We start from the raw sequence: 26,146 nt of genomic DNA on the forward strand, positions 1-26,146 counted from the left end.
GAACATAACTGGGCATAAGTTCCCCCAGGTTTCCTCTTAATTTCTCCAAAATGTTTTCCTGCTCTGCTCAGTCGTGAGCCCCAGTCAAACTCTCCCTCATTCTTTAATGAGTCCACAATTGGTGGTTTCCTCATTTCTGAGTAAATCTCCCTCAGGAGATCCTTCATTCTGGCCTCATCCAGAAGCTCTGAATTTGGTTCTCTCAAAACTGAATAAAGGATTAGGGAAGCCTCCTTAAACAAAAAAGTATTTAATAAGTGCTCAAACATCAAGATGGCAGAAGCCTGTCCAGTCGCTCCTTATAATGGTTCCAGAGGGCAGGGGCTGCAACACTAAAAGCCCAGTTTCAAGTGCAAGCAAAGCATGCCTCTGGGCCACGTGGGACTCTCAGCGGTGCCCTATCTGAGGAGGGCAGTTTCTGGACACGGATTTCTGGGGTGAGGCAATGTTACTTCTCAGGCTACCAGTTTATCAAAATTTATCTCTGCCTATCCTATCATTCTGATGCTCCTACTGGCTCTAGGATCTACACTGGTGTAAAACAACCTCCATTGTCCACCATGACCGTTTCTGAATCCATTGCTGAACCCAGATTTAATCTCAATTGCATCTATAGTCCCATCTCAGTGGAAATCAACATAAATACCTATTGAGCTGCTGTTTATCTGAATAAAAAAATTCCTTCCAGTAGCACCTTAAAGACCAACTAAGTTAGTTCTTGGTATGAGCTTTCGGGTGCATGCACACTTCTTCAGATACACTGAGACAGAAGTTGCCAGATCCTTCTATATAGTGAGAAGGTGGGGAGGGGTATTACTCAGAAGGGTGGTGGGAATGGGAGATTGGCAGATAGCTGAGATGAGCCTGTTGACGACTCTTAACGACTGCAATAGGTCTTACAGGAAAAGGCAAGGGGTGAGAAGGTGAAAAATGGCTTAGTCATGTATAATGAGATAAGAATCCAATGTCTTTGTTCAGACCAGGTCTCTCCATGGTTTTAAGTTTGGTAATGAGTTGCAATTCAGCAGCTTCTCTTTCCAGTCTATTTCTGTTTTGTTTTGTTTTTACTATGGCAGACCAACACGGCTACCTATCTGCTGTTTATCTGAACAGTCATTAGGGTTTACCAGTGTGAAAATTATTCCAAAAACAGGGAGGGGCCCTTTTCCGGGGAAGAACCCCCACCCTGCTGCCTGGAAGACCAAGCAGAAGAAGCAGAAGAGAGGGCGACATTCTGCATTGCGTCTGGGCTCTCCTCTCTCTCTCTTTCTGCGTCACCATTAACCGTAGCGAACGTCTGCTCCAAAGAGCAAGAAATCCTGGGGAGAGATCAGAAGGCAGAATTAGGAACAGAGGAAACTGCTTATCCAGAGTCAGGCCATCGGTCCCTCTAGCCAGCGCCGCCACATTGCCCCCAAGATCGGGGGCGGCAGCATGTGTGATGTCATGTGCACGCCATGTGACGTCACACTCGGTTTCCTGACACCAAGCAGGCTGGTGAAGCCTCCTGCGACGTTGCTCTGGGCTGCCTCAATTTTGGGAGGGCTGGAACCCTTTCAAAGAAATATTGAGGAGTCGGAAGACTGCTCTGCCGCCTAGAATTGGCATGCCTGCCTCTAGCTTAGAAGTGTCTCTCCAGCAATGGCTCTCCATGATTTCAGGCAGGAGTCTCTCCCAGAACCGCCTGGAGACGCCAGCGAGGACTGAACCTGCAACCTTCCACTTGCGAGACAGACACCCTACCCTTGAGCTATGGCCCCTGCAGCTGAGTCTTCCTTTGGCCAACAGCAGGACAACAAAATCCTGGCATCCAAACACAAAGGGTCCAGGATGCCTACCTCCTGGGACGTGTGCTCTGCAAGCAGGGCTGTTTGTTTTACTTAATATTTCCTAAAAAATTATACACTGCTTGAGTGTAAAACAACAACAACAACCTTCAAAGCAGTTTGCAAAATAAGATAAAGCAATAAAATTATCACAACCACGATTCAAGAGTTTTGAAAAGTTAAAAGAACAATAGACTAAAAACAGATCTGAACTCACCTCAGATTTCTTAAACATCTGGAGAGCCTTGTCTAAGCAAGAATGTTTTAATCAGGCGCAAGAAAGAGTAAAGTAGTAGATAGGTAGCCGTGTTGGTCTGCCATAGTCAAAATAAAAAAATTCCTTCCAGTAGCACCTTAAAGACCAACCTAAGTTAGTTCTTGGTATGAGCTTTCGTGTGCATGCACACTTCTTCAGATACGTGTGCATGCACACTTCTTCGTATCTGAAGAAGTGTGCATGCACACGAAAGCTCATACCAAGAACTAACTTAGTTGGTCTTTAAGGTGCTACTGGACGGAATTTTTTTATTTTAAGAAAGAGTAAAGTAATGGAGCATGCCTGGTGTCAAGAGGCAGGGAATTCCAAAGTGAAATAACTGACTTCTTGCAAATGTGGAAGGGGTTTTATGGGATGCCTGTTGGGCCAAGTGAGGGCCACCTCCATGTGGGCTTCACCTGCTCCTCCAGGGAGCTTTCTCCACAATTCGTTTTTAGCCTCAAAATGCAGGAAGCTTCCCTGAGTACCCAGAGTTTCTTTTGCGACAGGGCTAATGCATCACCCACCTGGCGAAGCTGCAGAAAGGCACTGGAGAGCTCCACGTGGTCCGGGAGAGGGAGGGGGAAACCCTCAGCCAGTCGCGCTGGAAGGTAAAATTTATCTTGCACTTACAAAAATATTGTAAAGAGGTAGACTCACTGGCAGGGTTTGATTAAACATTTGTAATTTAAGGAAACCAGTATAAAAGTTAAGATGTAATAATGGGGAATGAATAAAAGGAAAGATGTGATTTGGGGAGAAATGGTACAAAAAGAATGCAACAATATTTAATTAAAATATTGCGAAATTAAGGTAGAATAAGATGGGCAGGAGAAGCAAATATTTAAAGAACCAGAAGAGGAAGTTGAGGGAAGTCATGGGTGGGGGTGGGGGTGGGGATTGGGATTTATAGTTTTTCTTTGTGATAATAATGATTGTGTTGAATATAAAATTGTAAAATTCAATAAAAACTATTTTTTTTTAAAAAAAAAAGGGAGGTAAAATTAACTGAGGTCATAGAATCACAGAATTGTAGAGTTGGAAAGGACCGAAGGGTCATCTAGTCCAACCCCCTGCAATGCAACTAAAGCATCCATGGCAGATGGCCAGCCAACCGCTGCTTAAACACCTCCAACGAACGACAGTCCCGCACCTTCCAAGGGAGACTGTTCGACTGCCAAACAGATGGCAGCAGAGTGGCGCATTGAGTGAACACAGTCTCCATTTCGGATTTGTATTATGTGCTTTCCCACACCAGAGCTATATGAATCCCTCCCAATTATGGAGAGAGTCTAAAGATGTTCTGCAAACTGCAAAACTATATATATAAGAGATTCCCTCCCCCCCCCCTGCCAGACCTGAGGAGCCACCGGCAGCTACTCAGCTCTTTGAGAGTCCTGCTCTGACATCTGAACTTATTCAGGTGTGCAGCCATAAAAACTAGAAACTTGCTTTAAACTATGGAAAAGAAACCTGGTCTTCACTCAGTAGTGGAGGTGCACCATTTGCACAGCCTCTTATTTATTCATTTCTGTGCATCTATCTCTCCAAGGACCTCAAGATTATTCTGCTCTTAATTTCACCTCCTCAACAACCCCACAGGGTAGGTTAAGCCAAAAGGGGCTGACTGGCCCAAGGTCACTGTCCAGTGAGTTTCCAGAGGGCCCAGTGGGAATCTGAACCCTGGTCTCTCCCGGGTGCTCTAACCACTACACCACCACTGCCCCTCATACTGGCCTCTTGCCTGCAACAGGGGAAGTGTGCATTTGCCCTGCAGTTTTCCCCCGCTGCTCCCGGTTGTCCCCTCACTCTGAAGTGCTCTGGGAGCTCCCCAATGTTGTACACGAGATGCTAGACATTCCTCCCCTAGTAACTGAAAGTAGCTCTTTCCATGGGGTTGCAGGCCTGGCGTTTTCTCAAAACGGCACAGCCAGATGCCCTCCCAGGAACCACCTGCCAGTCTCCTCTCCTCCTTGGAGATGCAACCGAAGGGGTCTTTGCTCTGTCCTGGGAGTCCATCAGAGGCTTGGTTCTGTTGGGATGGTGAATGGGAAACAAGGCTGACGGAAACCAGCCGTCATCAAATGGTGCACAGCATAGAAAAACACACAGAGAGACAGCAGTATTTTCAGGGTGGAGGGCAGCTCATTCGAACTTCTCTCCTCTCCGGTATATTTTATTATCCTTTGTCTCCCAGCCTGCATGGCCATCTGCCAATGTCTCACGTTACATCGCCCGATCATGGCTTTAACAACACCCATCACCATATAAGGTAATTACTGCCCAGAGGGAACACAACTCCATATAAGATCAATACATTCAATACACTGCAAGGCACAGACATGCCGGTCAGTGAGGCACCAGGCAACACTACAAGCCACTGCCATGGCTTTATGGCTCCCACACAAGGCTATAATGAAGCATGTGGTGCAACAAGTAGACTGATATTTACCGTTCATTGCAGGAAGGAGGGTGCTTGAAGCAAGGTAGTTCATGATGGTTTGCATTAATACTACCTGGAAAGAGAGAGAGAGAGACCATAAAAGGGAAATCAAGATGAAAGGGCTCATGGAATCACAAAATTGTAAAGTTGGAAAGGAGTCAAGGGTCCAAGGGTCATCTAGTCCAACCCCCTGCAATGCAGGAATCTCAGCTCACAGTCATTCATCCAATTTGAAATCATACTGGACCATGCCTAGGCTTACAAATGCACTAGCAGTTTTGTTGCTGCAGTGGGGAGGAGGGTCAAGGTGTCCTCTAATTCCCTTCCCTGACTTTTGGCTTCATCCTGGATGTCCTACATCTGCCTTGGCCGTTACATAAATGGGTGGGTGAATCAAACAACACCCAGTCAATTGGAAAGAACATTAAGCCCGTGGTCCATCCTTTCCAGTTCTCTCCATGGCCAACCAGAGGTCCTCAAGCACAAGAGCTGAGCACAAGAGCTCTCTCCCTTCCTTTGGTTTCCAGCAACTTGTATTCGGAAGCATTAAGACCTCCAGCTGTGGAAGCAGAGCAGAGCCATCATCCCTAGTGGCCATTAATAGCCCTCTCCTCCTCAGCCCAGCAGACCTGAAGGAGCATCTCCACCCCCATCGTTCTGCCCGGATACGGAGGTCCAGCGCTGAGGGCCTTCTGGTGGTTCCCTCACTGTGAGAAGTGAGGTTACAAGGAACCAGGCAGAGGGCCTTCTCGGTGGTGGCACCTGCCCTGTGGAACACCCTCCCTTCAGATGTCAAGGAACTAAACAATTATTTGACTTTTAGAAGACATCTGAAGGCAACTCTGTTTGGGGAAGTTTTTAATGTTTGATGTTTTATTGCGTCTTTAATACTCTGTTGGGAGCAGCCCAGAGTGGCTGGTGAAACCCAGGCAGATGGGCAGGTTGTTGTTGTTGTTTCCATGAATCTCAGGGTTGTGGGTTTGAGATTTGCACGTTGGGCAAAATATTCTTGCATTTCAGGGGGTTGGGCTAGATGAAACTCAGGGTCTCTTCCAACTCTACAATTCTATGATTCCATGATCTGTCTTGAACCTTCAAACAACCAGCTTCATTGAATATCAATGAGTTCTAGTGCCATGAGAAAGAGGTAGAACCTTTTCTCTGTTCACTTTCTCCATGCAAGGCATAATTTTATAAACGTCTATCGTGTCAACTCTTTCTTGTCTTTTCTCTAAACTAGGAAGACCTCGGCGCTTGCATGCTTCCCTCACAGGGGATTCCCCTTGATCTTTCTGATGACCGTTTTCTGAATCTTTCCCATTTATTCGGTTTGCTAGTACAGTGGTACCTCGGGTTACAGACGCTTCAGGTTACAGACTCCGCTAGCCCAGAAATAGTACCTCGGGTTAAGAACTTTGCTTCAGGATGAGAACAGAAATCGTGCTCCGGTGGCGTGGCGGCAGCGGGAGGCCCCATTAGCTAAAGTGGTGCTTCAGGTTAAGAACAGTTTCAGGTAAGAACGGACCTCCAGAACGAATTAAGTACTTAACCCGAGGTACCACTGTAGTTTTATCTTGCCAGGGCAACCCAAAGCAACTTTGTGAGGTGAGGCAACCAGAAGTGTACGCAGGACTCCAAATATGGCTGCACCATAGATTTGCAAAACGGCATTATGCTATTGGCAGTCTTCAATCTCTTTCCTAACGATCTCTAGCATGGAATCTGACTTTTCCACAGTGGCTGCACACTTGGCAGAACCACCAAGAGGAATGACAAAGCAGGTGTGTGTCTGTGACACCACAGGATGGGAGCGAAATTTGGGTCGGTTCACATTTTAGTGCGAACCTTATTCACCCCTCCTGAAATAATAAACAAACTGAAGCTCAGCTGGCCTTCAACATTCGGACTATTCCAAATTTTGCAGCGGTGTTCTCCAGGCAAGTAATGTCTACAAAGAAACCACAAGCTTAGAGGTTTGCATGTACTTGAGTAAAAATAAAATAGAAAAAATGCATTATGTTTGAGAAAATTGAATGCCAATAATATGTATATTAGGAGTTGCATGCAATGAGAAGTTGATAAATCTTCACGAGGACAAATAAAATAAATGCCAAAAACTGATGTGTAAAAGGGAGGAACTGAACTTAAGACTGCAGGAGTGAGAAGCTGAGATTGATAGGTTTGCCCACTGAGAGTGGCACCAAATCTTTCAGGGAGGGTATTGGCAAGAATGGGCTCTGAGAAAAAGGCAAGAGGGCCTCTGGCCACTGAGTGCGCAGGTTGAGAGCTTGAACCTCTAGTTGTGACCATGGAATTCTTGGGGGTCACTTAAGGTAACGGGATCAAGCAATTTAGGGAACGAAAAAGAACTTACTGAGAAAGGCCCGACGTCTGAGTGCTTCAGAGACAGCTGCAGCCTAAATGAGGATACAGGGGGAAAGAGAGCAATGGGGGTTTTATGCCTTATAACGACAATATACCTTATTGACTTGCTGAGCTACGGGAAGCCAGTGGAACAAGCCACAGGGTCATGGCTGATAACTCCTTTCTGCACTCCTCTTTCTGCATGCCCTTTGGGGCTGCCTTGGTGCAGGGGAGCCACCTTTTCGGCCAAAAGGTCCAATAGAAATAAATTGGAAAGTGTAGTTCAACCCAGATCTCGTCTCCCACAGTTTGTTGGGCAAGGTAAGCAAGCATTCGGTGTGGCAGCACTGACCCTTCGGAACTCCCTGCCACTTGAAATGCCTGCTAAAAACATTCTTGTGTAGACAAGCCTTCCAAGGGGCTTAGAAAGTTTTATGGATTTAAATCTATACTGTGGTTTTAACTTTCTGTGTGTTTTAATGTGTTGTTGGGTTTTTTAAAAATATTTTTATGGTTTTAACTTCTCTGTAAACTGCTTTGAGGGGGTTTTCCCTGCAATCAAGTGGTATACTATTTAAATTTTATGAAATAAATAAATATGCATTGCAGGGGATGACCCTCAGGGTCCCTTGCAACTCTGTAATTCTATGATTCTACGAAATAAAGTCAAGGTGGTTTTTTTCCTGGATAATAGCCAAACAATGAGATTTGAATTATAGAATCATAGAGTTGGAAGGGATCCCAGGGTCATCTAGTCCAACCCCCTTACTGAAACAAAGATATGCTACGTCCACAGCATTCCCCTGATCCGTGAAGCTTGTAACTCTATCAAAAAGGGAAATGAGATTCATCTGGCATGACTTGTGTTTGAGAATACCATGCTGGGTCTCAGTAATCACAGCATCCCTTTCTATGTGCCCTCAGACTGACTGCTGAATTATCTCTTCTAGGACCTTTTGTGGTAGCTTCTAATCAAGCAAAAAACTTTTTTGGGGGGGTATTAAAATGGTAAAGCACATTTGTTGTTTCTTACTTGCCAAGCTTCAGGGACCCAAAGATCTTGGTGGAGTTAACAGAAACTTTGGCTGAAATGGTGGTTGACTGAAATCAAAGAGAAGCAGGTTGAGGGTGCTTTGCAAAGAGATCAAAAAAAGTTTACATCATGTGAAGTCTATACATATGAAGATTTGGAATTCTTTTAATCATTGGGGAAATTTGCAACAAAAAAAGAGAAGGGAAGAAGGGAAGGAAGGAAGGAGGAGGAGAAGGAGAAGGAGGAGGAAGAGAAGGAGAAGGAGAAGGAAGATCTCTTTGGGAAAACACATCTGTTAGTAAAGCTGAGGGGAATGTATAACATTCAGAAAGAAAAATATCTGGGACTAAGGAAGGGAAGAGGCAGAAATGAGCACCCACAATTGACAAAAACTCTGATGAAGGTGGAAGAGGAGCCTTAGGGCAATGGGCAGACTGGAAGGGGCACAAAAGACTTACCCTCCTGATCATGGGCAGCACCAAGACTCAAGCTGTGTCCTGAACTTACCGCACCAATCACAAAGAGTGAGGCCAAGGAAGCATTGGGGAGGATGGCAAATGCTCTGATGTCGACCACTGGAGACAGTGAAATGGCGTCAGGTGTGATGGTCAGAGATGGGGCAGAAGAAGGTGAGACTTGGAGCTTCATGAGCATGTTGGGATACAGCTTTTCCAACTGGGTGTGGAGAGCAAAGGCGGCATGAGAATCTCAGTAGAGCCTGGCGGCTGGATCAGGTCCAAGTGGACCCATCTTCTCCCGTAATCAAACAGATGCCCCAGCTGCTCACCTGTGGAACAAAGGCCTTGAAGCATGTGGTGTTGAGCCGGACTTTAAACTCCTTCGGAATCTGCAGCAGGGGAGAAGAGGCGAGTTGGGGATGGAGAGATAGGACGATATACCATGACTTGGAAAAGCAGAGGTTAGAAAGAACAGTCCCTTTAAACCTTCCTCTTGTTCTCCTGCTGGGTTTTAGCTGGAAACTCAGCCCAGAACCTCCCATCAAAGCCAGGCTTCCATTGCGGGCCGTCAACAGGCTCCTGTCATCTTATTGGTAGAAAAACATGTCGGCTGCATTAAGGAGATGAGAAAAGCCTGCTGCATCAAGCCAATGGCCCGTCTCATAGAATCATAGAATCATAGAATCATAGAGTTGGAAGAGACCACAAGGGCCATCGAGTCCAACCCCCTGCCAAGCAGGAAACACCATCAGAGCACTCCTGACATATGGTTGTCAAGCCTCTGCTTAAAGACCTGCAAAGGAGGAGACTCCACCACACTCCTTGGCAGCAAATTCCACTGTCGAACAGCTCTTACTGTCAGGAAGTTCTTCCTAATGTTTAGGTGGAATCTTCTTTCTTGTAGTTTGGATCCATTGCTCGGCATCCGGATCTCACTATCAAAGGGAGCTACTCAAGAACCGCTGTAGAGGATTGCAGCGTGATCCACCCCCTGGGAATGTGGGATGTAAACACAGGAGCAGTCAATGACAACATTCCTAGAGTGTATATGGGGAGGGATGTCTGTCCAGCAAGCAGGTAAACTTCCTGGGGACGGACTTCCTCCACATGTGACCAGAGGTGGGTGTGGCCTCACCTGTGCAGGTAATGACAAAAAGCACAGGGCAGGCAGCCATCTTTCTCTCTCTGCCATCACCTTTCGAAGAAGCAGGATGCCCTCTTGGCTCTCAGCCAAGAGAGGAGAGGGCTATCTTCCTATAAGATAGATTCTAAAGTGTATGTAACCTTTTTAAGCCTGTCTGCCGTCTGGGATCATATTGTGAACAGATCGTGAGTAAACTCTCTTATACTTTTATAAAGACTGTGTTGTGTCTTGTATTTTAAGAGGGAACAAAGGGGAAATTACCAGAGTAATTATTATAGAGGTTCTAGCGAACCTGTGCACACGTTACCGTTGCGAACTTAAAGGGGAATGTCTATAAACTCTGCTGATATTTTGGGAACTTGTTAGCACAAGTTGGATAAGGATATAACTAGTCAATATATCCTCTCCTGCACCCCAGAACATTCCCACAGGGAAGGCCAGCTCTGCAGACTTGGGCTCCCCAGCCCTCCTTACCATGTCGTCTGTGATGAAGAAGTTCATCTCGCCTGCTCCGTAGTATACAAGGCCTGCGGTGTTGAAGAAGTAAGTGGAGACCCCAAAATAAAGCATGTGGCCGTGATCCACCGGGAAAGCGAGGGCTGGTGGTGTAAAAGGAGGAGGAGAGCGATGGGCGAGAGAGAAGAATTCACCCTGATGGGAGAGGAAATGCAAACAATGGGAAGTCATTCATAGGACAGAATGCTAATGAAGGGGACTCAGCCCATTTCTTTTCTCCTTCCTAGAATCACAGAATTGTAGGGTTGGATGGAGCCCTTCGCTTCATCTGCTTCAACCCCCTGCAACGCAGGAATCTCAGGTAAGTTGTAATAGGTATGAGTTACTCGTGCGTAAGCTGGTGCCTTTCTCGGTTAATTTGCCTTGTTAAACCTTTCTGACTGCACAGCCCCTTCTCATCGCGGCTGCCTCAGTCACTGGCAGAATCTGTCAGTGGGCGTTTCTTGAACCTCTTCCAACATAAAAGTTGTTTGACACCCAGTCTCCTCCTCCTCTCACTGCGCGGGAGTCTTCTGCGCAGGGAAGGCGTGGGTAGCGGAGGACCTGGGCTCTCCTCACTGATGTCCAGTGAAGGGTCCTGGAGCCCTCTCTCCAATTCCCCCGTCTGCCCCCCTTTATCCCTGGTGTTGCGCTGATTGGCTTCCCCCTCTACTGAGCTGTTTCTCCCCCTGCTGCTGGGTCCTTCGCCAGCATCATCTGGGAGCCTCCCCTTCGCCTCTCCCTCCGATGTCAGTTCCCTGACATAAGTGTTTTAGGAAGAGAGGAAGGGAAGCGACAGGCAAGGGTCTTCCCACCAGGAAGCTGCCCACAGCACAGGAGGCCTCCGGGAGGGAAAACTGGCCACGATCCATAAACCTCCCCCTCCCTCCCTCGCTCCTTTTCCCTACCTTCAGGTCCAAGTCTAGGGAATTCTGTGAAGCCACAGGAGGAGCAACCAGAGAGTAATCAATCCCGGACACCTTGTCAATTCTAGCCGTGACTAGGGGAAAAACAGAACAAATTGAGGAGCTGAGGCGAGATGGCAAAAAAGCAGCGTCGGACAAAGGTGTCCATTTCAGTCGCTCATTTTCCCAATCTTGAATCCAGTTCTCTGCATTTGCACATCAGATTATGGTTTTGGTTTTGTTTGTTGTACCCCCAGAAAGAACGAAAAGCTCATCAGCATTTTAGTGCCACTTTCTATAATACAGTACAGTGGTACCTCAGGTTATGTACTTAATTCGTTCTGGAGGTCCGTTCTTAACCTGAAACTGTTCTTAACCTGAGGTACCACTTTAGCTAATAGGGCCTCCCGCTGCTGCCGCACGATTTCTGTTCTCATCCTGAAGCAAAGTTCTTAACCTGAGGTACTATTTCTGGGCTAGCAGAGTCTGTAACCTGAAGCGTCTGTAACCCAAGGTACCACTGTACTCATAATCAGAACCCTGCTGGATTGGTGTGTTGAAGCAAAGTGCAAGCTCCATCTTGGTAGCCAAGGTAACCCAAAAAAGAATTGGTAGTTGTTGCAAGAATGAGCTCAGATATGTTTCCTTGCTGTGATCTATGCTGATGGGTTTGCTTTGATGCTGTGCTTATCTGAGGGCCTTGGGATGCTGGGCTCTGGGCCCAGAGAGGGCAGAGGCAAACTGGGCTCTGCTGCTTTGTGCATAAAAGATTTCCTAAATGTTTGCTTGGGTGCGGACAAGCCATGGCAACCTCTCACTGCTGCGGGGTCTGTCCCATGTCCGTAATGGCAGCGAGGCCCAGCAGGCTGACTTACCGTAAACTTATTCTTTTTACATATGTAATAAATCACTAGAACTGATCACTCAGGTGTCTTTGAAATCCTTCATGGGTATCCCTTCATCAAACCACTCCCACGAGCCCACGTTTGGGCCGGGACAATCAGGCCAATGGCCCATTTAGTCCAGTTCTCAGAGGGATCCACTAGATTCCTCCACAGGAAACCAGCAAGCAAGCAGAAAGTGAGCATAACAGCAACTGCTTTTCAGAACCATGGCTGCCCTCTCCCCCTGCATGGACTTGTCTAAAGTATGCAGAACTCCCTGCCACCTGACATCCGGCCTCTACTCTTTTTGGCACCTGCTAAAAACACATTTATTTAGACAAGCCCACCTGGATGTTGAGAAAGTGGATGTGAGTTTTAAACTGGTTTGAGTCTATTGCTATTTTTAACTTTTAACCATTTTAAATTATTGCTGCTATTTTTCAAAAATTGCTGCTATTTTTTTGCAAACTGCTTTGAGGTTTGTTTGCTTTTTGACAAACAGTGTATAAATGAATAAGCCCACATTCTGCCAAGGTACGCAGGGGCCCAGAAGCACTTTAGGTTGGCAGGAGCAGGGACCGAGCAATGGGAACTCACTCCATCGCGGGGATTCGAACCGCTGACCTTCCAATCGGCAAGCCCTAGGCTCAGTGGTTTAACCCACAGTGCCAGCTGTGTCCCTAGGCATTGCTTAGAAGGAGCTCTTCCCCCCGATGGGGTCCAGCTTGTCACTGGCTTCCACCATCATTGCTCTTACCTGGCAGGGTTTGCAGGAAAGGCTGCAGTTTGGAGCCAATGGAACTGCTCACTTCTTCACAGACCTGGGGGGAAGAGAAGAAAGGCCATAAGGACACGGCAGCTAAAAAAGCCAATGCATTTCTGGGCCTCATCAATAGGAGTATAGCATCTAGATCAAGGGAAGTAATAGTGCCACTGTATTCTGCTCTGGTCAGACCTCACCTGGAGTACTGTGTCCAGTTCTGGGCACCACAGTTCAAGAAGGACACTGACCAACTGGAACGTGTCCAGAGGAGGGCAACCAAAATGGTCAAAGGCCTGGAAACGATGCCTTATGAGGAACGGCTAAGGGAGCTGGGCATGTTTAGCCTGGAGAAGAGGAGGTTAAGGGGTGATATGATAGCCATGTTCAAATATATAAAAGGATGTCACATAGAGGAGGGAGAAAGGTTGTTTTCTGCTGCTCCAGAGAAGCGGACACGGAGCAATGGATCCAAACTACAAGAAAGAAGATTCCACCTAAACATTAGGAAGAACTTCCTGACAGTAAGAGCTGTTCCGACAGTGGAATTTGCTGCCAAGGAGTGTGGTGGAGTCTCCTCCTTTGGAGGTCTTTAAGCAGAGGCTTGACAACCATATGTCAGGAGTGCTCTGATGGTGTTTCCTGCTTGGCAGGGGGTTGGACTCGATGGCCCTTGTGGTCTCTTCCAACTCTATGATTCTATGATTCTATGATTCCTTGGCAGGAGCCCCGTGTGTCCATGGGTTCGTTGCTTGGCTCTGAAACTAGCAGAACCTCCATTCCCAGGTGTGGTCTATCTTGGTGCTAGATGTGGGGCACAAACAACTGTGAATGGTGATCTCCACTGAGCCTCGCTTGCGGCCCCCAGTCTCCTCCTACCATTGTTTACCCACATCTGGCCCAGGGGTTTATCGATGCAGTTTTGGACAATGCACACCAGAGGCATATTATGGGTATGATGGTCTTCTGCACTGCAGAGAGTTGGGCTTGAGGACCTTTGGGAGATCCCTTCCCACTCAACAATTCCATGGTTCTGTGAATTGCTGGGCCTTTTGGGATGGGTACAGAAGGCTCTGCTTATGTCCCCATGAGAAGAAGAAAACACTTTGCTACCAGCTCTACCACTCTATGATTCCACAAAGGCTCTGCTCCATAGGCCTTAGACACAGAATCATAGAATTGCAGAGCTGGGACCCCAAGAGTCATCTAGTCCAAACCTCTGCAATGCAGAACTCTAAACTAAAATCAGGTGTCTGCGATGGGGCTGGACTTTCCAGGGTCCTCCCTACAGGGAGACTCAGTCATTCCTTTCTCCACCCTCAGACACCGCAGTTGGTGCCAGGCGGCCATGTAGCAATTACTGAAAGCGGCTTGTCGACAAGGCTTGGCGCATGGCTCCCCTGCTGTTGCCTTTTGTGGAGAACAGGAGAGCCCATTGTTCCCGAGGGCATGCTTGGCTAAATTAAGCTCGCAAAGGCCTGTGAAATCAAAGGAAGCTAATTCCTAACACCCAAAGCACGTCTTTTCAGCTCAAAGTCCATTTGAAAGCTGAAGTCTTGGGTCTGTTTGTGGGGCTACTGAATTCAGAAGCAAACAAAACCTTCCTTAAGAGGAAAGCGGTTCCTTCAAGTCCAAGTGATGCCACAGGAGGTTTGCAATGCCATGTGTGAATTTTGCAGGAACACGGGGTGTGCTTTGGAGCTGCAGCAGCAGATTCCGAATGCTCAGCCTTTCCTTCCAGGTATTTGGCCCCCCACTCCACCATCCCCAGTGCGCATGCAAGCCACTGAGTCACAAACAGGAGCAGGGCTAGATAACCGGGCAAGGAACAAGCCAGAACATGGACTGAGGGCCCAGTGTTTCCTAACAACAGCAATGTACTTCCAAAAGCTTGCTTTTGCTATTGCTGTTGGTCTCCTAGGACGCCAATCTGAGCACTGCCGGGTGAACTCCTGCTTCTGAGCATGTGCAGAGTGCCATTCCCTCTTGCAGAGCAGCTAGCTCCTGCAAAACCGGGCTTTTTAGAGGGAGCAACTTCTGGGCCGGAAGGCCGGGTTTAAAGGTGCACCCATGCAGGGGTCCCACTTATTCGAGAAACTGTGGAAAGTGAGACAGGAACTGGGAAGGAGCCCTTGGAAATGCTGTGAAGGCTTTACCTTGCCTTCCATGGTATTTCTGAACGACGACTCGATGTTTTTGTGGAAGAGGTTGTATAGCCAGCTGCAATGGAGAGAGAAGAATGGGAGGATCAATGTCAATAAAGTAAAATGCTTTTATTTCCTAAAGTGCTTGCACTACTTTCCCCCTTGAAGATCCTAGAAACGAAGAGCAGGTGCTCTGAAGAAGCAAGAGGGGAGGAAGTGCTTCCTGCACTGCAGGGGGCTGGACTAGATGACTTTAGGGGGTCCCTTCCGGCTCTGCAATTCTATGCTTAACTGGAGGTTGCAAAGGTTGTGGCTGCTGAATGTGCAGCGATTTTGCCAATGGGGTTCGCAGGGGTGCTAAACAGATATGAAAGACCACACGATGCAATGACAGATACTGTGCTGATGTTAAGTTAGGGGCTGGTTCCTTTTCGAGATGGATGAATGCAATGGGTTTTCAAAACGACAGATGGAAAAGGGGAGCCTGCCGTGAGCACAGGGACACTTGGTTTGGGCATCGTTTCCGAGTACATTTCTGAGCACAATTCAAAGTGTTGGTGCTGACCTTGAAAGCCCTAAACGGCCTTGGGTCCAGTATACCTGAAGGAGCGTCTCCACCCCCATCGTTCTGCCCGGATACTGAGGTCCAGCACCAAGGGCCTTCTGGCGGTTACCTTGCTGCGAGAAGCCAAGTTACAGGGAACCAGGCACAGGGCCTTCTCGGTGGTGGCACCCATCCTGTGGAACACCCTCCCACCAGATGTCAAAGAGAAGAACAACTACCAGACTTTTAGAAGACATCTGAAGGCTGCCCTGTTTAGGGAAGCTTTTAATGTTTGATGCATTACTGTATTTTAATACTTTGTTGGAAGCCACCCAGAGTAGCTGGGGAAGCCCAACCAGATGGGCAGGGTATAAATAATATATTATTATTATTATTATTATTATTATTATTATTATTATTATTATTATTAGAGGCAGCAAAGGGGAGCCTTGTGTCGACAGCAAGCAGGGTAGCATTCCAGGTCAAGCCGCAGGACAATGGACAACCACCTACCTCAACCCGCCTGAAAAGTGCACGTTGACGTCGGAGATTTGAGCGGCGCAATCTGCTGTGCCCACTGTTGGCCTCCCAGCAGGATCTGCCCCCAGCTTCAAACCTACAGAGATGGAGATGCCCTCAACCTTCAAGTCAAAGGAGCCGTGGTCCTTGCTATTTGGAAAGACAACAGAACAAATGATTTGCAGCAGCAGCAGGAGGAGGAGCGACAACAAACCCTGCCCTTTCTATCTTACAAAAAAAGGTGCTTGGCTGTCCGTGGGTGGGGAGAAGGTATAACCAGTGTCATGGAGAACCAGGTTGGTGCAGTGGTTAGAGTATTTGAACCCAGGAGACCAGGGCTCAAATCCTCACTCAGTGACCTTAAGTTGCCTAGTCACTGTTTCTCTCAGTCTAGTCTACCTTATGGGCTTCTTGTGGGGATTAAATGAGGAGCAGGAGAACCAATTCAGGAAAGGGAGAATTTCGAGGGGCGGCTCTGTTTCGCTTTGCATATTGTTTCAGAAAGCAAGATTTGGTGAATTTGTCTTCCAATGTGGACTGAATCGAATTCCTCCCCGCTGCCTCTAAGTGACCCATGCAGTTCACAAAGGTAAGAGGCAACGATGGACTCACAACCAGCGCTTCTTCACCGACCAGTCGCCTGTCACTTCGGCAAAGGCATTGGTGATGGAGACCTTGAGGCCCATGCCTGGGACCGGTGCTATGGCGGAGCTTGGCAGCTGGAAACTGCGAACGTTCAAGCTGCAGGAGAGAAAGGAAGGAGAAGGTCATTGGTTTGGGGAAATCGTCAATACGATGGAGAGGGTGGATTCGCCTGATTCGAATAAGCGGCTTGCTCTTGACAGCAGTACGTGTCAAAAGGATCTAGGGGTCTTAGTAGACCACAAGTTTCACATGAGTCAACAGTGTGATGCAGTAGCAAAAAACGTGAATGCAATTCTAGGTTGCATCAACTGAAGCCTAGTGTCCAGCTCAAGAAAAGTCATAGTCCCTCTCTATTCTGCCCTGCTCAGACCACACCTGGAATACTGTGTCCAGTTGTGGGCCCCAAAATGTTGACAAGCTGGAAGGTGTGCAGAGGAGGGCAACAAAGATGGGGGTGGCAGGTGGGGGAGTGTGGGGTTATTAGTTTGCCTTTATTCTTGTTTTTATTATATATTTTGTATGTTTATGTTGTGAACCACCCTGAGAGCTATGGATGAAGGTTGGTATACAAATTTAATAAATAATAATCATAAAATCAAGGGTCTGGAAACCAAGCCTTATGAGGAATGGTTGAGGGAGTTGGATATGTTTAGCCTGGAAAAGAGGATACTGAGTGGAGATATTTTTAAATATCTGAAGGGGTGTCCCATGGAAGATGGAGCAAGCTGGTTTTCTCCTGCTCTGGAGGGTAGGAGCTGAGCCAAGGGCTTCAAGTTTCCAGAAGGGAGATTCCGACTAAACATTTGGAAAAAGCTTTCTGGCAGTAAGAGCAGTTGGACAGTGGAATGATCTCCCTCAGGAGGTTGTAGATGTTAGAATTCCTGCTCCGTGACTGCAGTCATGGGATTGTTGTCTATCAAATGACGGTATATGTTTTGACTCCACAGAGTGGGAAGTGACGGAGACAGGATGTTTGTGTTCCTGTGTTCCGTGAAGTGGGACTATTGTCCTTTGTTCTTTTTCTCTTTGCTGTCTGATGCTAGAGAGAGACGGAGCCATGTGGCAGTGCTCCGTGTGTGTTTACATGTAAATAAAGTAGATTAGCCAAAATGCTGAGTTGCTGAGGTCTGTTACGCAAACTGCAAAGACTTTGCGGATCCCTAAGTGTGCCAGTGTCTCTTGGCATCATTCGCTGTGATGTTCGGGCTGAAGAAAGCTTTCAAAGCTCCTGAATGATTGACCAGGAGGGAGAGAACATGCCAGTTGGGCATGTGTCTCTACCAGGGTCCTACTCAAGTGTAGGATGAGCTCCTGACAGTAGACTCTCTTTCCTTGGAGGTTGGGTGACCACCTGCCATGGATGCTTTAGTTGAGATCCCTGCCTTGCAGGGGATTGGCCTAGATGACCTTTGGAGTTCCCTCCAACTCTACAGTACAGTGATTCAATGGCCTTTGCTTTGGAACTCTACATCTTAATGTGAGCCCCAAAACAACCCTTTATCCAAAGCAAAGAGGCCTCCAGAACGTTCAGGCCTGCGAGTCACACAAGATGAGTGGGAGTGCCAGCTTGACCCTGCAACTGTGGGTGCCCAGTGCCATGGGTGCCATGCAACATGCATGACCCTAGCACCAAGATTTGTGGGTGCCCGGTCCCTTCATGGGCACCCAGGGCCCTAGGGAGTTGGCACCAATGTAGCTGGGTGATGTGCTGTTGAATGAGGCTGCGCAGGAGAAGTTGTGGTGGACCCAGAGCTTTTTGGAGTGGAAAGGACTAAGCCATCTTAGAAATGAGCCCCCCTGCTCATTCTCAAATGATTAATCTACTTATTCAAGTCTCTGCCTGCCCCCCCCAAAGAAATTTTATCCCTCCCAACTTCATTTGAGTTGTCTCCACAAGACACCCCAACTGCACCTTGCCCAGGGCAGAAACCATGTTCTCCAGAACCTATTATTGTAGCCTCTTCCATAATGTGGTGGCCTCACCTGTAGAGTTTGTAGTCCACTTTCCCAATAACTTTAACTCTGAAGGATCCAGAGAAGTCGGGCAGAGTCAGCTGTGCCAGTTTCTGCTGCAAGGCTGACACCCCCTCCTGGCGAGCTGAAGCAAAGGAGAGAAAAGGTTGGCGTCAGACCATTTGCCCTTTTTGTGCCCTCTCTCCCTACCTAGAAAAAAAAATAATTCAAAGCCAAAAGCAATGGCTTTATTTAGTGTAAAAAGGCCAAACATCTCGGAGCGAGTGACAATAAAACAATACCGTTATCATTGAAAACTGCTCTTTCAAACATTTGAAAAGGGAAATAAAGCACTAAACTAAAAACATATTAAAACATACATCAGAAATTCTACATCCCTGGACAGGCTTATCTAAACCAAAACATTTTTATCACACACCAAAAAGAGTAATAAAAGAGTACAGTACCAAAAGAATACAGTAAAAGAGTACCAAAAAGAGTACAGTGAAATCGCCTGCCTGGCATCAAGAATCGGGGAGTTCCAAAGGTTAGGTGCTTCCACACAGAAAGAGTGCCTATTACTAATAATAATAATAATAATAATAATAATAATAATAATAATAATGATAAATTATTTTTACCCCGCCCTCCCCAGCCAAGGCCGGGCTCAGGGCGGCTAACAATCAATAATAAAAACAAGTTGATTGAAATACAACTTAAAAACAAAGTTAAATACAAATTAAATGTGGGATGGGGGTGATGTGGCCAGTTTAACTGCATGAGTTCCATGTATCGAAGCAGTCCGGTGGGCAGGGACCCAAGAAAGAAAGGGTGGCAGGTCTAAGGTAGACTCTGGACCACCACCCCCCCCCAGCTGTATCCACTCAGCCAGCAGTCAAACGGAGCCCCACAACGTCAGCAGAAAACTCTCATTCCTGCAGGCAAATATCTTGCAGGCGGACAGCCCACGCCCTCTTGCTGTCTGGGAGCGCACAACTGGCAGGGATCAGGATGGTGCAAGAAGAGAAGAAGAGAAGAAGAGTTTGGATTTGATATCCCGCTTTCTCACTCCCCTTCAGGAGTCTCAAAGCGGCTAACAATCTCCTTTCCCTTCCTCCCCTACAACAAACACTCTGTGAGGTGAGTGGGGCTGAGAGACTTCAGAGAAGTGTGACTGGCGCAGGGTCACCCAGCAGCTGCATGGGGAGGAGCGGGGAATCGAACCCGGTTCCCCAGATTATGAGTCCACCGCTCTTAACCACTACACCACACTGGCTGTCAAAGCAGCCCCTTCCTAATCCTGTAGGTCTGCCCCCCAAAATAGAGAAAGCAACAGATTTATTGTTTCAAACCCACCTAACTTGCCACCTTTCACCAACCTGCTGCCCTCTTGATGTTTTAGATCGCAGCTCACAGCACGGAGTTAAACTATGGAACTCCCTCCTGCAGGAGCAGTAGTCCCTCTGAGCGTGGAAGCAAAGCAGAGGCACCGGGGCAGCAGCCCGTGATTACTCCCCGCTGCGTGAATTTTCCTAATCCTCTTTTAAAGCCGTCATGTGGGAGGGAGTTCCGTAGGTTAACTATTGGAAGTGCTTTCATTTGACTGTCCTGAATCTTCCAATATTTCAGCTCCATGGGATGTCCACGGATTCTAGAGTAATGAGAGAGACACACAGAGAGAGAATCTTCTCCACTTTCTCTGCGTCAAGCATCGTATAAACTTCTATCAAGTCAACTCTTGCTTGCCTTCAGTTTAGAGAAAAGTCCCAAGCGACTGCAGCCTTTCCTCCCTTCCCCTCGTCCTATCGGTGGCCCTTTCCTGAAGCTTTCCCAAATCTACAGTATCCATTTTGACGCGAGGCGACCAGAACTGCACACACTATTTATTTTATTCATGACGTTTCGATCCCACTTTTCCTTCCAGGCACTCAGAGTGGGGCAGAAGGGTCTCCTTCTCCCCGTTTTATCCTGAACAACAACCCTGTGAGGCCAGTTAGGCTGAGAGACTCCAGACGTCCTGGCTCTTCAACCATGACATGACCCTGCAGGCGGCGGGGGGGGGGGGGTCAGAATGGGGAATAAAAGGCACCCACCATAGTCCAGGCCTTTGTCCGTGATTCTGCCCACAAAGCCCGGTCCTGTGGCCCCGGAGAGAGGACTGTAGTGAAGACAGAGCAGCAGAGAAGCCAGAAGGAGGTTTCTCGCCTTGGACATCCTTGCTGCAGCCCTGAACCCCCTCAGATCCTTCTGCCCAGGGACTCTGCAGCTACGAACCCCTTTGCATTTAGCTGAGAGGAAAACGGAAGTGAGAGTGAGCAGGCAGAAGCAGAGGGACCAGAAAGCTATATTTGTATTTCCTCAAGAAGGTTTTTCCGCTGTTGCACAATCTGCAGCCAAGGTTCCGGGTGGGGTTTGTGGATTTTGTGGGCTGGGCGTGCATGGAGGCTTTCTCTGCCAGGGGCCGGACCAGACACGGGAGCTGAGACTCAGGGCTGCATGCTCTGTGACTCATGCGGCATGGGACGGATCCTGCATCATGCGGATGCACTCGCTGTTTGGCTTGTGACGGGCATGCCAGGCTCCAGGGCTTGGCTTCAAAAGCAGAGCTGCTCCTGGACCTCAAGAACATAAGAAGAGGGTCTGCTGGATCAGGCCCATTTAGTCCAGCATCCTGTTCTCACAGTGGCCAACTAGGTGCCCAGTATGGGAAGCCTGCAAGCAGAAACTATGGTTTCCAGCAACTGGTGTTTGCAAGCGCTTCTGCCTTTGTTCAGCTGTGGAGGGCAGAACAAAGCTCCAGTTGGAGAACAGCCTTGACCAAAGGTGTCAAGGACTTTGAAGACGCTCGAACTCAGGACGCAAGGGAGAAACATGCTAAGAGGAAGGCACACTTGGCAAATCCACACAATGATCAGCTCCTGCCTGGAAACCAATGTCCCCACTGTGGAAGGACGTGTGGATCCAGAACTGGCCTCCACAGTCACTTACGGACTCAGCGTTAAAACCATGTTCATGGAAGACAATCTTACTCAGCTATGAGTAATCACAGAAGAAGGAGGAGGAGGAGGAGGAGGAGGAGAGGAAGAAGGAGAAGAAGAAGAGGAAGATAGCCATTGTGGCTAATAGGCATCAATAGCTGTCTGCTCCTCCATGGATATTTTAAATCCATCCAAGTTGGAGGTGATCACTGCCCCCCCCCAAAAAAAACCCTTGCAAGGGCTCCTCATTCAGATGATCCATTTACGTAGCATGTTTACAATTATCATTAATATCCTACCTTTCCCCCAGATCAGCTTACACAAATTAAAACAGCCTCAAATAAAATACTAAAAATGTGTAAAAGATCATCGTTAAAGGGTGATCAAACTCTAACAGAAATAAAACAATATAAAAAGCACACAAATCTATTAAAATACAGATAATAAAAACAGCACGGCGTAGTTTAAAAGCCCCTTCCTTTTAAAAAAAAACGACACCCCAAGCAGTTCACAACATCTGCTGGGAGGAAGGACAGCAAAGAAGGAGCCAGTCTAGTGTTCTGCTGGAAGCTGCCCAGAGTGGCTGGGGAAACTCAGCCAGATGGGTGGGGTATAAATAAATTTATTATTATTATTATTATTATTATTATTATTATTATTATTATTATTATTATTATTCTCTGGGGAGGGCATCCCATGGTTGTGAGCAGCTGCCACCAGCCTCTCTGAGCCCTTAGGGTCACATACGAAACTTGGAGCCTATTATACAATGTTCTGTAGCCCTGAACGCCCTTGCTACGTTTGGGCAAACATTTTATAAACACCAGCTTCATCCAGATATGTATTTGGATATTTGGATGGCGTCTATTGACCTTCAGTGGAAGCTCAGGTGGTTTTTCTTGTGTAGTTTAAATGTGCTGTCAAATGTGGCTTTTCCCTGCTGTTTTTTCCTTAATACATTTGCATTGGAAATAAAAAATGTCCTAACAAATAAAGCCAAGCCACGAGCAGAAAATACTTCCCCAAAACAAATGGTTCGCACCCTCACAAAGACCCCAAAGCCGGGGTGAAAAGGTGGGTCTTTTAGCAACCTTCAGCACTGAAATTGATGCATTCCATAGTGAGGGGGCCACAACCGAGAAGGCCCTGGCATGGGTTGATTTCCCCCTGAGAACTGGAGGAACCCCCTTCCTCAGATTTCAGCTGCTGTTTCGAAAACACCAATTTCTGAACCCCTTTCACCTCGGTCACTGCTGCCTTCCGAAAGCCACTCCGCAGCTTCTGCTTTCTGTCATGTGGGAAGGGATTGCAAAACCTCCTTTCCTCTAAATAAAAAAAATAATATGGGAAGAACTTTCACCTTTTACAGCAGGCTTCCTCAACCTTGGGCCTCCAGATGTTTTGAGACTACAATTCCCATCATCCCTGACCACTGCTCCTGCTAGCTAAGTATCATGGGAGTTGTAGGCCAAAAACATCTGGAGGCCCAAGGTTGAGGAAGCCTGTTTTACAGTACTTTCAGTTCTTCTTTGGGGGGGGGGAGGCCAGAACTTGGTGGGGAAGCGAAGCCTCTATTGCATTCCATGGAGAGGAAAGCAACAGTCTAGCTCAGGCATAGGCAAACTCTGGCCCTCCAGATGTTTTGAGACTACAATTCCCATCATCCCTGGCCACTGGCCCTGTTAGCTAAGGATGATGGGAATTGTAGTTCCAAAACATCTGGAGGGCCAGAGTTTGTCCATGCCTGGTCTAGCTGACACGCCTTCCTGACATGCATCCCCCCCCCCAAGCGCAAGAATGTAGGGTTGTCCCACACCAGAGCAACACAAAGGCTGCAGATTTCACAATATGTTTCTCTTTCAAACACTTGTGAGTCCCCTCTCATGTTTGCAAACGAAGGTCTCTTTGCACACACAGATTTAGTACAAATAGCAGCAACACTGTGGAAAGTGCACCTTCCACATCCCCACCCCACAAAGGATGGGGGATGGGATTCAATTTTGTTTGTAGTTTAATGAGAAACCACCCAATTCACATTTTTAAAAATCAATATGTGAAATAGACTCGGAGTCACGTAGTGATTTCATGCTCTTTATTGCAGCTCGTAAAACAAGGAGTCAAATCCCCACCACCACCACCACATACCTCAGGCTATACGTACATTATTTACACAATGGGTTCTGTCTGATTGACTGATTCTGCTTCCCTCCTGCCGGCCAATCAGGTTGTTGCATTCTAGGATCTACCTGCCTATTGTTCCAGGATCCAAGCTCAGTACTGTAATAAATGAAAATCTGCCCTTATTCCCTTATGGGGAACACAAGAGCCCATATAGAGTCCTTTGTAGGTTCTCCATCGGTCAGAGGCCAACCAGAGAATATTGAGAAGCAAAGCAGCTCATAAGCCTGATCTTTGTTGAACTGTTGCAACAGGGTGCTCCCCTCACACGCAGAAAAGGAGGAGGACCCAGAACCCAGGTGTGCCTGCCCTTATATAGACATTTTAAATTGCCCACCTTGGAGCTCAAGACCACCCCTCCATACATCATACCTACATCACAGAAAAGGCGGTCTACAACAGAAATTTGAATGTTGTTTTTTCCTGTTCTGCCAGGTTATCTGATAATGCCCCATCTGATTGTCTTTCCTGGCAGTCTGGCCGTTCCTTTGAGATGGTGATTTCCCAATTCCTGAGACAATGGGAAGGTTCCCTCACCCCCTCCCTCCTTGCAGAGAAAACATTTGGTCAGTTTGGGAGTCAAAATGGTTTTAGGAAGGTCTTCCTGTGCTGCTCCAGACATGTGGTCTCCATATCTATGTACGTGCTTGGTTGGTACATTTATGAAGATTTATTATATATATAAGACCTCCCCCCCCCCAGTATATAACAACATGCAAAACAAGACAGCTATCCTCTGCAATGCAAACTTCACTGCCATCGGCCCAGAGCTGTTTCCCCACCACTTTCCCCTTCACAGGAGGAGGAGGCACCAACCACTGAAGCTGTGCCACGTTTTGCCTCCTCCACAACTGATTGTTCTCAACCTTCAGGGGGCAGCCCCCCAAATATTTCACTGTGGGCCTGAAGGGACCTGGACCGCTTAGAGTTGGCGTCTATGCAGGGGGATGGAATCAATGACCCCCGTGGGCCATCCCAACTCCACAATTCTATTGCTCTAAGGTGGAATCTAGATACATATAAAAAAACACACTGTGAAAATGCTTTTTTAAAAGAACTTTGAAAAATATATTAAATTGCATGAGCTCACCATCGCCATCTGGTGTCACATTTGTGTAATGCACTTAAAACTCACTTAAAACATTATATCTGCAGCTGTATAGTCCTAAGAGAGAGCGTGAGTTTTCAAGGCAGCCTCCCTACTTTTGTCCTTTCCGCTCTTTCCCCCACACTCTGCAGTTTCCCTTTTTGCACAGCTACAAGCGTACACAGGTCCTGGGCCCAGTCTGGATCCTGCAAGGTTTTGCAGAGCGGCATAGCTATAGCCTGCCCGCCTGGGCTCCTGCTTCTCAGCTTGAAGGACAAATCAAGTCTCCTGCACCTTTCCCTGCCTGGATCTCCTTTCTCACGAAGAGCCCTGCTTGTCTCCAGAAGTGGGAAGAAAATTTTGGCACCGAGAAAGTGCGGCTGAGGGATGCAGAGATCACTTGCAGCTGTTTGGAAAGTGAGGGTGTGGGAAGGCCCCATGCTTAGAAAAACTGCCCAGCTCTGCCTCATTGCAGACAGAAGGGATCAGATCCCCCAAAAACAGATGATCTAATAGATCTGCTCCCCGTCCTTTTCTGCAAAAGCCACCCACCTCCCATCCCTCTTTGCTCTGACAGCCCAGCTGGAGGCTGCAGTCTAAAGCTTTTGGGTATTTGCAGCTGGGATTTCTGACATCCTTGCTCTGGGTCCTTCCAGACTGTTCCTCTTTGGGACAGGGGGGTGGGGAGAGATCCAGTCACATTCCGGCAAATCCAGGTTGCACAATCAAAGTTAATCTGGATGTTTTGCACAAGCCCGTTTCTCCAAAAGCTTGCATTTTTTTTCTCCGATAAGAGAAGTGATGAGGAAACCCCTGGGCAGTGTCCGATAGCGTTTTCTTGGCTCAATGTCATCTAGACTCTCCCTTCAAAAAAATCAGGAATGATCGCTGAATAAGCAGGCTCTGTGAAAGATCAGGGAGGGGAGATGAATCCCCCAGAAGCGAGAATGTTTATTTGGACAGGGGTTCTCAAACCTTTCTGAGCCGCTGCCCCTTCAGTTCTATAAGCCTCTCCCCAGCCCCCAACACTATAGAAAGCATTGTTCAGAACAGCGGTTTGCACGACTCACTAGGGAAGATAAGAACACAAAAAAATTCAAAACTGTTAATTGCACATATATCCAAAATCCAATTATAGGTATTCAGTTCAATCAATTCAACAAAACAGATGAACTTGAGTCCGTGATTCCAATGTTGGAAGCTGCTCCGTTCTAGGAGACCCTAGGTGAGCCAGGCCCACAGAAACCAGCCTGCAGCTATGATGGGGGAATCAGGAGCAGGGATGGGGGGGGGCAGGGAGATCCCCCCACTTTGCTCTGGTTCTGATGGAATTTCCCCCTCCCCATCTCAAGCTCCCGGTTTCATATTTCTTTACCTGCATGGAAGAAGATGTGGGAACAGAAAAGGAGCTCTGTGGGGGTGCATTTTGGGGGGGGGGCTAATAGGCCACAGGGCAAATAATGAGGTCCTTCCCCCTGTCTACTTTTCTGTTCCTGGCTGCAGGTTTTGAAGCTACTTTCCACTAGGAGA

At 47.5% G+C, this 26,146-nt stretch overlaps 1 protein-coding gene across 1 annotated transcript; it reads right to left on the bottom strand.

The window, feature by feature from the left end:
* Positions 1 to 1,100: 1,100 nt before the first annotated feature.
* LOC309534154 (bactericidal permeability-increasing protein-like) lies at positions 1,101 to 20,700 on the bottom strand. Its single transcript, XM_082226212.1, has 15 exons — positions 20,467 to 20,700; positions 18,404 to 18,518; positions 16,388 to 16,516; positions 15,770 to 15,925; positions 14,725 to 14,788; positions 12,566 to 12,629; positions 10,928 to 11,019; positions 9,999 to 10,175; positions 8,710 to 8,769; positions 8,430 to 8,597; positions 7,923 to 7,990; positions 6,896 to 6,942; positions 4,535 to 4,594; positions 2,610 to 2,686; positions 1,101 to 1,319 (listed from the first exon to the last, which is right to left on the bottom strand). The coding sequence occupies exons 1-15, from the start codon at positions 20,585 to 20,587 to the stop codon at positions 1,281 to 1,283; spliced, it is 1,437 nt and encodes a 478-aa protein (XP_082082338.1). The 5' UTR covers positions 20,588 to 20,700; the 3' UTR covers positions 1,101 to 1,280.
* Between the last annotated feature and the right edge of the window lie 5,446 nt (positions 20,701 to 26,146).

The sequence above is a fragment of the Podarcis vaucheri genome (genome assembly GCF_965113315.1).
Source record: "Podarcis vaucheri genome assembly, chromosome: 6".
Classification (NCBI taxonomy): Eukaryota; Metazoa; Chordata; class Lepidosauria; order Squamata; family Lacertidae; genus Podarcis; species Podarcis vaucheri.

Bases quoted from the DNA above. Each gene is read 5' to 3' on its own strand.
- LOC309534154 (XM_082226212.1), bottom strand. From the start codon at position 20,587: ATGTCCAAGGCGAGAAACCTCCTTCTGGCTTCTCTGCTGCTCTGTCTT. The intron at 16,517-18,403 runs GTGAGGCCACCA...TCTCTCCTGCAG, and splicing joins GTGGACTACAAACTCTACAG to CTTGAACGTTCGCAGTTTCC. The intron at 12,630-14,724 runs GTAAAGCCTTCA...TCTTCCCCCCAG, and splicing joins GAAATACCATGGAAGGCAAG to GTCTGTGAAGAAGTGAGCAG.